This window comes from Panthera leo, chromosome B3, assembly GCF_018350215.1.
Source record: "Panthera leo isolate Ple1 chromosome B3, P.leo_Ple1_pat1.1, whole genome shotgun sequence".
Lineage (NCBI taxonomy): Eukaryota > Metazoa > Chordata > Mammalia > Carnivora > Felidae > Panthera > Panthera leo.
The window spans coordinates 102,510,755-102,523,678 of NC_056684.1; the positions used below are offsets into that span (position 1 = coordinate 102,510,755).

Here is a 12,924-nt window from a genome sequence, read left to right on the forward strand (position 1 = left end):
ATGCTTACTATTATATTGCACAGATTGGGACTGAGATTATGTCACAGCTACAAGCCATAAGCCCTACCCTACAATGTGTTGTTAAAAAATGTTTAACTACTATTGTTAGAGATCTTACTTTTTAAAAATTTTATTTTTAAGTTTATTTTTGAGAGAGAGAGAGAGAGAGAGAGTGAGCGGGGGGGGGGCAGAGAAAGAGGAAGACAGAGGATCTGAAGCAGGCCTTGCCCTGACAGCAGAGAGCCCAATGTGGGACTTGAACTCAAGAAATGTGAGACCGTGACGGGAACTGAAGTTGGAGGCTCAACCAACTGAGCCACCCAGGCACCCCAAGATTTTACTTTTAACTTTGGTCCTAGGTAGCTGACTCCAACGGTAGTATCGAGCCCATAGGATTATAGTTTAGTCTTCATTTGGCCTGATGTTCTCTTTGTAGTTTTTACCTACTTCCATTAAGAGACCATTTTAAATGGTATTTGTTTCTTATTTTTGCCTTGAATCTTCATTTGAGTCTTCTTTTTGTTTGCTCAGGATAACTGTTGCCACATTTTAAGATAAAATAATTTTGTTTTCCTGTACATACTTTGTGTGTTTGGAATAATCTCTCTGATGTACTAAATTAGAGTTAGGTAAAGGAGCAAAAACTGAAGCATTTGGGTATTTAAATAGAGTTCCCAAAATCAAATTTCCACATGAAAAGTCCCTCACTAATTTTCTCTCCAGTCTGAAGGTTAGGATCTTCTATTTCCCCTTTATGGGTCTTAAGGAACTGTTTGGAAATTTAGGCCAATAGGTGCGAGGCAAGGTCAGTTAACCTGATGACTTTAATAAGAAAGTTATTTTTTTGTCAGTATAATCCCTTTCCCTTATTCATATTTAATTGGAACATTTATCATGGGAAAAGGCATTATATACTGACACTAGAGTTTATGGAACTTTACAACTATTTTGACAAAGTGGTTGTTGAGACATATCTTAAGATATCTCTTGTATAATTAGGCCATTGTGGTCTTGCACTGATCTCTTCAGTGATGTTTTAAAGGATTATCAACTTCTAAATTTTTAAGTTTTCATTTTACTGTATTTGTAATCTTCTGTTCAATGTCTTTTAAAATATTACACAGTTGACTCTTAACTGGAGAGGTCAAGAAAGCCTTAAAAAACTAATTAGTAAAATTTCTGACTACTTGCCTTTTAATTCGGAATAATTTAAATATGAACGAAGTACTTAATGAATAGTGATTAAGTAACACTTTTTAAAAGCCCTTTACTGGAATGTGATGGTTTTGTTTTTACATTTGCAGTTTTCTATTCTAAACTCTAGTTTGTTTCTATAGCTTTTCTTATATTTAGCTTTACAGATGGGAACCTCCACCGCTTAGCTTTTCTATACATCTGGTGCAGCATATTGGCTAATCCACTGTGCATAATAACTGTTAGCGATCCCATTCTTTCTCATTCATTCTTCTAGAGGTCTCAGCACAATCAAAGAAGGATGCAGATTAAGTTAACTGTGGTGTTCCTTTATTTTTACAGTTAAAGACACAATTAAATGAAACACTCACAAAGCTTAGAACTGAACAAAGTGAAAGACAGAAGGTAGCTGGCGACTTGCATAAGGTAAGATGTGGCTTGTCCTGAAGATGCCATATCATCATACTGTGTTGTGCTTTGAATCTTAAGCAAACACACTGCTAATTGTAGATTTTTTTTTTTTTTTTTTTTTTTTGCACATTAATGTGTTTATAAATTGAAGCTGTTTTACAGTCACATTTTTGGAACAAAAATTTTGGCTTGTTTTTCCATTCTTAATTTGCTTCATTATTTCAACACATTTATATAAGTACTTGCTTTATGAAGTACAGATTAAGTTTTAAATTTGAGTGAAGGTACTCTTAAAAATTTGGTTACATCCATTTATTGTTTTGTTGAGATTTGCTTATGTAGTTGCTTACAAAGCATGTTTCTTTAGATTTTTATAGATCTAAAAGATGTTTCAGAAATTTGTGCCTTTTGTTTCTTTGTAGAAGTACACTTTCTTTGACTCATATAAATGGGCAGTTTTTAAGATTACATTTCTTTTTACATTAGATTAATAAGTTATTTGTAATTGTTAGATATTTTTAGTAATGCAGCTTACATATGCTTATATCAGCTGCTTTAGAGTCTGTGTTTGTGGGAGTCATTAGCAAAACAAATATGTCACTTTTTTAAAAGTTGAGAGAAATATTTTTATTTGTTCTGTATGATATAGCTTGTAATTGTTATCTAGAAGCCTAGGAATCTATAGAGTACGTTTAGCATGATGGAAAACACAATCTAGGAATTCAGAATAGCTTTAAGTTACTTTGGTGTTAGTGTTATCAGAACATAAAATGTGAACTCAGGATGTTTTGTATCAGCTCAAACTTAGATACGTGATACATTGTCAAGGATGAGCAATCTGATTTACTTTGATATGTGCTTTTAATTTTTGACCTTGATCAAAATATACAACGTGCGCTTTTAGCCTAGCAGTTTGGTTTCTCAGATACTAAGGATATTAAACAGGTGCTCAAAGATAAGGATGTGCCGTGTTACTTACAACAGAAATACTGTGCAACATTTGATTGGAAATGCACATAAATATTTATTGATATAAAAAGTTAACAAAAATACTTTGTGAAACAAACAAGTATAAAACAGCATGTATGTTAAAATCCCATTTATATGAAAGTTTCTGCCCATATTTTCTACTGTCGCAAGATGTATACAAGAGGGATCTGGACAAGAGAGTCTGGGCAAACCCACTGACTTTTTTAGGATTTGTGGGGCATATATGGTTTCTCTCACATATTCATTTTTGCTGGTGTGCTTAACACAATGCTTTAAAAATGTAAAAACCACTCTTAGTTTGCGAGCTATACAAAGACAGGCTGTGTCCAGAATTGGCCGATGCCTTATCTAGACTAATAACCTAAATATCAACTGTGGTTATTTCTTTTTTAAATTTCTTTATACATTTTCTGTATTGTTTGAACTTTTCAGACAATAAGCAGTGAGCATGTGTTTTTATAATCTGGTCAGGGAGGAAGCTGTTTTCATTTTGGAGAGAAAAACAATAGATTGGCTGTACCTATATTTTGACATGAGCTTTATTTAATCTTGTACAGAATATGTAAGAAAATCGCTCATTTTTTTTCTCATATGTTTATCAGTTGTAGTATTTCGAGGCTACCATATTGTTTTCCTTACAGGCTCAACAGTCACTTGATCTTATCCAGTCAAAAATAGTAAAAGCTGCTGGAGACACTACTGTTATTGAGAATAGTGATGTTTCCCCAGACACGGTATGCGTTTTCTTTAACCGCACATCTCTAGGCTAATTACCTTGTAAATCACGTGAAGAATTAAAAGTGTGCAAGAACCATCTCTGACTTAAAAAATGTCTTTGTAACGTATGTCCATCAGTTACATTGAATTCTTACCGAAAGCCATCTTTTCTATGATATATTTTATCTCTGAAGTGCAGTGTTTTTATTAAGTATGTTTTCACTTTAGCTTAATAAGGTGTTATATTCATTTTAATGTTTGTGTTGTAAGTATTATGGTATACTGCTTAAGAGTGTGGACTTTGGTAGACTGCTGCCTGGGCTTGAATCCTGACCCTGCTGCTTAGTAGCTTTGGACAACTTTCCTTAGCCTCTCTGTGCTTTAGTTGCCCCATCTGTGAAAGGCAGTGATAATAGTACCAATCCTATAGGATTGTTGAAGGGAATAAATGAGTTCCTATATAAAACACTTAGAATAGTCTGTAACATTTACAGTAGTGCCTAGCTCAGTATATGTGAACTTACTTTTACTGTTATGAATGTGCTTTCCTTTGGTGTCTGGCGAATTTTTTTCTGAAAAGAGAAATGGATTTATAACTGATATTCAGGGTCTAGATTGTTGCCTTTGTTGGCCTAGTAACATTTGTAACCTAGCTTTCTTTGGTGCAACCTTATTTGCACCCCTAGGTAGCAAGCAATATTTCTTTTTTAATGTTTGTTTATTTTTAAGAGAGAGAGAGAGAGACAGAGCGTGAGTGGGGGAGGGACAGAACATGAAAGAGAGAGAGAGGAAGACACAGATTCTGAAGCAGACTCCAGGCTCTGAGCTGTCAGCACAGAGCCCAGTGTAGGGCTCAATCTCATAAACCGTGAGATCATGACCTGAGCCCGTTGGATACTTAACTGACTGAGCCACCCAAGTCCCTTGCACACACTATATTTCTTTATGTGGTTTTTGTTATTATTTATTCTCATGTGATTTTCAGTATTTTTCATGTTTGTATTTAAAACAACAATAAAATATTTTCTATTTTGGTTGCAAATGCCTTTTCCTTATTCTGGAGTTTCTCATCACTTTCCCCTTCTCTTTAGGAGTCTTCTGAGAAGGAGACGATGTCTGTAAGTCTAAATCAGACTGTAACACAGTTACAGCAGCTGCTTGAGGCAGTAAACCAACAGCTCACAAAGGAGAAAGAACACTACTAGGCATTAGGTAAGGATAACTGAAGTGTCATTGTCTGTGGGTTATTGACACTGTGTATGTGAATGTGTCTGTAGCGTATGCTTGCCGTGAGTACAGAAGCTCTTGTTGCCCTAATGGAAATATTCCCCCTTTCTCACTCTCCGTACCTCCAGATGATAGCTTTAGGTTTCTTGGAGCTTTATTTCCATCTCTTAACATATTTTGGTCTTGTGGCTTGGAGGGGGAAAATCCTTTTATTTTTGCCACCTTTGACCTTCTTATAAAACAGACTCTCTTGTAACTTGTTCACCTAGGTTTTGTTCATTGCATAATGTGTGCACCTGTTTCTTTAGTTTATCCTCATCTTCGTTCTGGTACAGGATCTATGTGATTTTTTTTAATGACTTGGTAAAATAAAGTGACTAATGTTTTTACTGAGGTAAGATGCTGAATTGAAAATCAGATTATCACAATTTCTTTAAACTGGAAACCGAGTTTTACTTATGTGTGCTTATAGGGTAAAGAAATTCCCCCTTTTTTAATGTTTATTCATTTTTTGAGAGTGAGTGAGTGAGTGGAGGAGGGGCAGAGAGAGGGAGACACAGAATCCAAAGCAGGCTCCAGGCTCTGAGCCATCCTCATAGAGCCCGATGCAGGGCTCAAACTCACAAACTGTGAGATCATGACCTGGGCTAAAGTTGGAATTTTAACTGACTGAGCCACCCAGGCGCCCCAAGAAATCCCAGGTTTTTTTTGGGTTTTTTTGGTTTTTTTTTTTAACATTTATTTATTTTTGAGACAGAGAGAGACAGAGCATGAACGGGGGAGGGTCAGAGAGAGGGAGACACAGAATCTGAAACAGGCTCCAGGCTCTGAGCAGTCAGCACAGAGCCCGACGCGGGGCTCGAACCCACGGACAGTGAGATCGTGACCTGAGCCGAAGTCGGACGCTTAGCCGACTGAGCCACCCAGGCGCCCCAAGAAATCCCAGTTTTTAACTCCTGAAGTGAGAGTCTGAATTGAAGATAAATAAACCTATCATTAACCTAACCATGTTATGAAATTTTATTGCCCTCAGGATAGGTTAGGTGTCCTGGAAAAGTTGAGCGGGTCACCATTTTGATTACAGGGGCAGCAGTCTATCTCACTTTCATAGAACGATTGTCTTCTGACCTGTCTTGGCATAAAATCTCCTTTAAAATGCTATTTCAGGTCAGTTACCTCTAAAAGACTTTGTAGATAAACCCAGCTCATTCTTTTAAACTGCCAGCAAAAATAATTACTCCTTAATCTTTTATCCTTGGTAAGCTGATCTCTCCATAGCATATAAACTTCTGCCACATTACCTCCCTTCTCCAAATTGGAAAATAACTTGCTTCCTGTTTCATTGGGAAACTCTTTCTCTCATGTTTTCAGCCTTACTCTCTTTACTGCACATGTTCCTTCTGTAGTCTTAAAAACCTGTTCTGATGTCTTGTTTTAACCTCATACTTCCTTCAGGATACCACCTTAATTTTGTTTGTTTAACAGATATTCTTAAACTATTCTCACAGTATGCACTTCTCTACTTGCTGTTAACAGCTTCCTCTAGTCTAGAATACCATTCCAGTGAAAACTTTTTTGCTGGGGTCATTAGTGATTTCCTAATTGCTAGATCTGATACAGGACTTTCTTTTAATACTGAAAGTATAAGAAAGTATAATAGTTTTCAGTATAAAAACTGAAAATAGTTATGAAATATGCTAAATATGCTGGAGTCAGGCCATAGGCCTTTGTGTGATAGGGAAAGGGCTTCATTTTTGAGAGCCTAAAAAATTCCAAGAATACTTACTATCCTTGTCTTTCAACCTTGTCAGTCGCATCTCTCCGTCATCTCAGAGGTGTCCCTTAATATTTCTTTTTCTTCCCAAACACATGGTTTGCTCATATTAAGTCTTGTGAACCTGTTTCTACATTGGTCTTCATCATATTAAGTTTGAGACTAAATACTGATTGATGGTAGTATAACACTTTTATTTTTCAGATTTGTTTTCTCTGATGTATGAAATTATAGTAACTTTTAAAATATATATATCCTGGCAGTACAACTAAAACTGAGCTATTGTTTGGCAGGTAGCTCCCCTGAGTGCTAACTCTTATCAGCTAATGAACAGAAGTCCAGGTTTGACAAGTGAAAGGGTGGTTGAGCATCAGCAGTGCATTGTGAAGGATAGGATGGATTGTATGAAGATCACCGTCCACCAGGCACTTGAGAACTCTGTCGTCTATAGGTTCTACCCGGCATTGACAGTGATAACACTTCCCTACACATCCGTTGGTTCCCACAGCTCTTCTTTGTGCCCTTTAAATGTTTATGTTACCAGGGGTGCCTGGGTCGCTCAGTCGGTTGAGCATCCGACTTCAGGTTATGATCTCACGGTTCGTGAGTTCGAGCCCCTCCCTGTCGGGCTCTGTGCTGACAACTCAGAGCCTGGAGCCTGCTTCAGATTCTGTCTCCCTCTTTCTCTGATCCTCCCCCGCTCACATTCTGTCTCTCTCTCCCTCAAAATAAATGAACATTAAAAAAAATTTTTTAAATGCTTATGTTACCCTCAGTGTTTTAACTTTAGCCATCATTTTTGCTCAGTGTTTTCTCTCTCTCGTTGAACTCTCTTAAAACTAGTACTTATGATGAGAAAAAAATCCAAACTACTACCTGATGATTAAATTGGAAGTTTAATTTGCTTAATCATCAAAATGTAGATAATAGATTAATATCTGATGTCAGGAAAATTACTTCTTTTAAGTATGCACCACAAGTACATATGAATTGTTCAAAATAATGCTGTACAGTTTTGATAAGGGAAAGACAATGTTTGAAAGACAAAAATGAGAGAGGTGATGACATGTAGTAATTTAGTTTTCTAAATCCTAATATATGTTACTTAGCATGTAGGGGTAGGTATATTGATCTTACAGACTTAATTTGTAAACCCTTAAGCCTTCTCTTTTGGAAGTCTTCCTATCCATCTCCTATCCCTCCTCCCTCTCTCCCTCCCCAAAAGAGATTATCATTCCTTCCCTTTTTCATGAGTTGAGGTCATTTTTTTTAGGTTTGAACTGGCAACACTAGTACTTTATAGTATAACCTTTTTTTTTGTTACCTATCTTTCAGATATCTATTTTTCTTTATGTTTCATGTTTGCCTAGCTTCTCAGTATTCAAAGTGTGTATCTGACCATATCAGAAGATTTTATTACTCCAGAGTCTTAGTCTGGGCTGCTATAACAAAAATCCCATAGACTGGGTGGCTTAAACAACATTTATATTTGATGGTTCTGGGGGCTGCAGAGTCCAAGATCAGGGCTGCAGCAGATTCTGTGCCTGGTGAGACCTTCCTGGTTTAAAGACGGTCATCTTCCCACAGTGTCCTTGCATGGCAGAAGGGGCAAGAGAGCTCTCTTGGATCTCTTTTAGAAGGACACTAATCCCATTCATGATGGTGGAGTCTTCCAAAGGCCTCACTTCCAAATGCCATTGCATTGGGAGTTAGACTCTCAACATATAAATTTTGGGAGACACAAACATTCAGACCATAACATTCAGGTCCTGTTACCTTGGAACCAGGGTATGGAATCCTGGGGAGGTAGGACGATAATTTTAACAGCAGTCACTTTATGAGTGTGCTCCTAAGCATGAGCAGGCTTCTGACATGTGGTCATTCATTTAATCTTGACAACAACCTAGGATGGTAGATAGGTGGTATTATTATTATCATTATCATTATTATTGATTATTACCATTTTATAACGGACCCAAAGAGGTTCCTGTAATTTGCCCAAGGTCATGCAGCTGGTAACTGGATGAGCTGGGATTTGAGTCGAGGTGATCTCTGCCCAGCACCTATGCTCTTAATCAGTACTTTTCTTCTCCTTTAATCCACGCATTCTGTGCTCTGACCCCTTTTGTTGCTGCTTTCTTTTCTCTTCATCTGGCTAATCCTTAGTTGCCAGCCTCTTCTTGCTCGTGTAGTCAATTCTGACTTTTTCCTAAAGTTGGTATTTGGTTTGTCAGTAGTGAATTGGAGAGGCTCTCGATGTTATCCAGAAAAAATTGAGGGGAAGTTTTGTGTATGTGTTTTGTATGTATGTTCATTCCCTACTCTTGTGTGACAAATAGATTTTTTTTATGATGTAGTTGTCTCTTGTTTCTGAAAGAAAGATGTTCTTTTATAGCAGTATTGAAGCATAAAGACTAGTGTTCCAGATAAAAGCTGGCATTCATTTCTACGTGTTACACTGGCTATCACAGTGCTCAGGTTTTCATTTTCTGTGATATGTTTGCGTAGCACTTAATAGTATCCTGTACCAGTGGGCTAGGTAGACTTTCTGATCCCCTACTAATCTTGTTTTCAATTAGAGAACATGATAACCAGTGAGAACTTTGCTTTTTAATTTTCTAATTCTTTTCCCCTCAACTTTTTATTTTGAAAAAGTTCACACATAAAGAAAAGCTGAGGGGCGCTTGGGTGACTCAGTCAGTTAAGCGTCTGGCTCTTGATTTCGGCTCAGGTCATGATCTTACACTTCGTGAGTTTGAGCCCCACATTGGGGCTCTGTGCTGACAGCGTGGAGCCTGCTTGGAATTCTCTCTCTCCCTCTCTCTCTGCTTGTCCCCTGCTCATGCTCGCTCTGTCTCAAAATAAATAAACTTAGAAAAGCTGAAAGAATGGTGCAACACTCATACATCCTTTACCTGCTTGATCTCTTTATGTGTATACATGTATTTTGTTGATGTCAAACCATTTGAAAGTAACTTACAGATACCATGACATTTTATCCCAAAGCACTTCAATATGTATCTCTGAAGAACATAGTCATTCTCTTATAAATCCACAGTAGTATCCTTATCACATCCAAAAAAACAAAAACAAAAAAAAAAAACCAAGAAAAAAAAATCCCTCAAAAAAGCAGTAGTTCTATAAAATCATCCAGTATTAAAACCATATATTCAAATTTTTTCAATTTTACCACAGATACCTTTTTAGCTGTTTTTCCCAAACCAGTCACAATTGTATATGTTGTGTTTGGATAAGTCTTTTTAGTCTCTATAATGGCTTTTAAAGTTTCACTTCTTATAGTCATTTTATCTGACTTGGAAAGCCTCACATGACCTCAGAAAATCTCAGCCTGAAACTTTGTTCATTCATGGGGGAGAGTTGTAAATTCCAGTGCGCCTCACCTTATTAGCTTTATATTTTCTTGAGTAAAACTAATAAAAATGGATTCCAGGTGTTGTTCTTTTAAAAGTTTCCTTTTCTTTCTTTCTTTCTTTCTTTCTTTCTTTCTTTCTTTCTTTCTTTCTTTCTTTCTTCCTTTCTTTCCTTTCTTTCCTTTCTTTCCTTTCTTTCCTTTCTTTCTTTCTTTCTATATACTTTATTGTCAAATTGGCTTCCATACACTACCCAATGCTCATCCCAACAGGTGCCCTCCTCAATGCCCATCACCCACTCCCCCCACCCCCCGCCCCATCAACCTTCAGTTTGTTCTCTGTATTTAAGAATCTCTTATGGTTTGCCTCCCTCCCTCTCTCCCTGTTTGTAACTTTGTTTTTTCCCTTCCCCTCCCCCATGGTCTTCTGTTAAGTTTCTCAAGATCCACATATGAGTGAAAGCATACCGTATCTGTTCCTAATAGTACTTTCAAATCCCTACATTATTCTCAGTTTGGTCTGAGGTTTTCACTCATATATTTTTAAATCCACCTCATAAGCTTCTGAATCCTGAGATTTTTTTCTTGTTTTCGATTACCATTAGTATAGTTGCTTTGATCCTGGTCAAAAGAGCAGGCTAGATCAAATAGAGTATATATTTTTGATGTTTGACAAATGTCTTCTGATTGCCTTTTGTTTCTTGTCTTAAAATGAATTTCTTCTTTCTGATCTTTTACAGAGTGAAGCAACTGGGAAGCTGTTCATTCAAGGATAACAGAAGGCATTGTATTATATTTTGCCAAATTAAAGCCTTATTTATGTTTTCACCCTTTCTACTTTGTCAGAAACACTGAACAGAGTTTTGTCTTTTCTAATCCTTGTTAGACTACTGATTTAAAGAGAGAAAAAAAAAAAGCCAACTCTGTAGACACCTTCAGAGTTTAGTTTTATAATAAAAACTGTTTGAATAATTAGACCTTTACATTCCTGAAGATAAAATAAACATGTAATCTTTTATCTTATTTTGCTCAATAAAATTGTTCAGAAGATCAAAAGTGGTAAAGACAATATAAAATTTAACATTTTAATACTGATGTTGTACACTGTTTTACTTAACATTTTGGGGAGTAACTGCCTCTGACTTCAAGAAAACACTTTTTTGTTGCTAATGTAATCCGTTTTTTGTAATGGCGTCAGCAAATAAAGGGATGCTTATTATTCAGACTTGCTCCAATTTTCATTGCGCTGTAACAGATCTCATTAGTCCTACAGATCGACATGATTTAGAATACAGTTATTAACTGCAACTTTTGGACAGGAAAGATAGGTGTTACTGTTCATACACCTTCTCTGAGGGGAGTTCTGGGTCTTCTCTGTGGCTGTGTGCAGTGTAAACTGTGTCCGGCAGTGCTGTGCATGGGAAGGAGGAGGCACGAGAATATAGCTCTCAAACTCACCACTGCAGCTTCAGGTGGGAGAGCTCTCCTTTTACACTTCCTGTTACTTTCTTAACTAAGTTTTAGTTTCCGTCTTGTCAGGCACATGTTACATAGTTTGCGTGTATTATTTTTTGTTGAAGAGAGTTTTAATTCATTAAATAATTTTATGAAAGCACTGGACCCTACAGATGCTAAATAACCACTGAAAGATCTGTTGTGCCATTGAGGGTTTTTTTGTTTTGGTTTTTTGATTTTGGGGTTTTTTTTGTTTTTTTGTTTTTTTCTTTTTGTTTTTATTGATTGATTGATTGATTGATTTTTGCCATCAAGTATTAAAGTGCCTGTTAGGCCATACTACGGCCTCCTTGCTTTTTCAGTAATGCTTCTACCTAAAACTCTCTTCTCTTGGATATGTCTTGGCTTCTTCATCTTGAAATCTGTTTGAATGTCACCTTTTTCATCAGGTCTTTCTTGACCATCCAGTATCCCCCTTGCCTCCCTATCCATCTACCTACTTTTGTCTATGATGTTTATAAACTCCAATATATACTTGGTCACACCTCTTCCTTCCACCAGAAAGTAGCTCCATGAGGACAGGAATCTTCTCTTCTGTTCTTTGCTTTTCCCCCAGTCCTGGGAAAGTGCCTTCCACTTATTTGTGCTCAGGTAATGAAATGAATGAATGGATGAAATTCGTTTTTATAGTTTGAGGATTATCTAAAGGGGTGCCTTCTAACCTTTTCACATCACACCATGCACACCAAATAGTATTTCTAAATTATGTAGAAATAAACTGGAGAGGTTGCTCATGGCCAGTGATGACTGGCCTGAGGACTTGGACTACCCCACACCTTACCTAGCTGCTTTCAGCAAACGCCTGGAAAATTGATCTGAAGGCCAGATACCGTGTCATCATCATCACCATCATCTCTCTCTCTCTCTCTCAATCTTTTTCCTCTGCCGTTGTCCATAAGGATAGCTATGTCCCTGCCATCTGAAAAAAGCAAACAAATCCCGCCTTTCTTACAACCTCTTGCTCCTCTCCTTTCAGAGCTTAGTTCCTCCAAAGAAATTTGTAATTGTACTATTTTTCAACCTCCTCGTATATTTGAATGTTTGAAAAAATAATTGCAAGAGACTAAGGATTCAGTCCAATCTCATTAATTTGTGTCCCCTCCCTCAGGATCCTAAGCAAATATGCATTCATCTTTTTGCATCTGAAATGGCAGGAAGTTCACAACATTGCCTGTTTATGATTTGGGACAGTTTTGTAATTGTCTCTTCTGTCCTCCACTGTCCACCTTTCCCCAGTGTGTTATAAGCAGATTGCCCAGAGAGGAAAGGAGCATCGAAAAAAGAGTCCTATGTCCTCCGTCTCTAGTGACTCCCTTTGCCACTGTTGCAGCCAACTGAGGCCGGAAGCCCTAAGAAATTTCCTCAGGTTGAAGAGAGCCTACAGGAAGGGGAGAATGACCACTGCACAATGTGAACAAAATCATGCATGGTAAAAGATCCATTTAAAGAGCAAGATAAACTCATGGATTTTAGTGTAACGGTACAAAAAGCTCACTCATTGGGTTTCAGACTCCACTTTGCAATTAATCTTTAAGAAATTACAACATGCAGAGTTGTGCTATTGTGTCAGAGAATATCCACGCTGTCTGAATGACTGCTCCTCTGTTTTCCAGTGAGGCCAGATTTCCTTTGTATGCTCCAACCCAAACAGCATACCACAGCAGACTGCATGCAGAAGCAGGTGTCTTTTATTAAGCCAGATAGTAAGGAAATTTGCAAACATGTA

The 12,924-nt window shown here is 37.2% G+C and overlaps 1 protein-coding gene across 8 annotated transcripts in view; it reads left to right on the plus strand.

Moving 5' to 3' along the window:
- Positions 1 to 10,906, plus strand: part of KTN1 (kinectin 1) — a 107,531-nt gene extending 96,625 nt beyond the window's left edge. For 7 of the 8 annotated variants that reach the window (XM_042943324.1, XM_042943321.1, XM_042943325.1 and 4 more), the window contains 4 exons: positions 1,537 to 1,620; positions 3,237 to 3,329; positions 4,404 to 4,524; positions 10,424 to 10,906. In XM_042943324.1, the coding sequence (XP_042799258.1) occupies positions 1,537 to 1,620; positions 3,237 to 3,329; positions 4,404 to 4,517 (291 nt within the window). In that variant the 3' untranslated portion in view covers positions 4,518 to 4,524; positions 10,424 to 10,906. Of the gene's footprint in view, positions 1 to 1,536; positions 1,621 to 3,236; positions 3,330 to 4,403; positions 4,525 to 6,606; positions 6,749 to 10,423 lie in introns of those variants that run through there. The other variant, XM_042943322.1, reaches the window with a different exon arrangement.
- Positions 10,907 to 12,924: the final 2,018 nt, after the last annotated feature.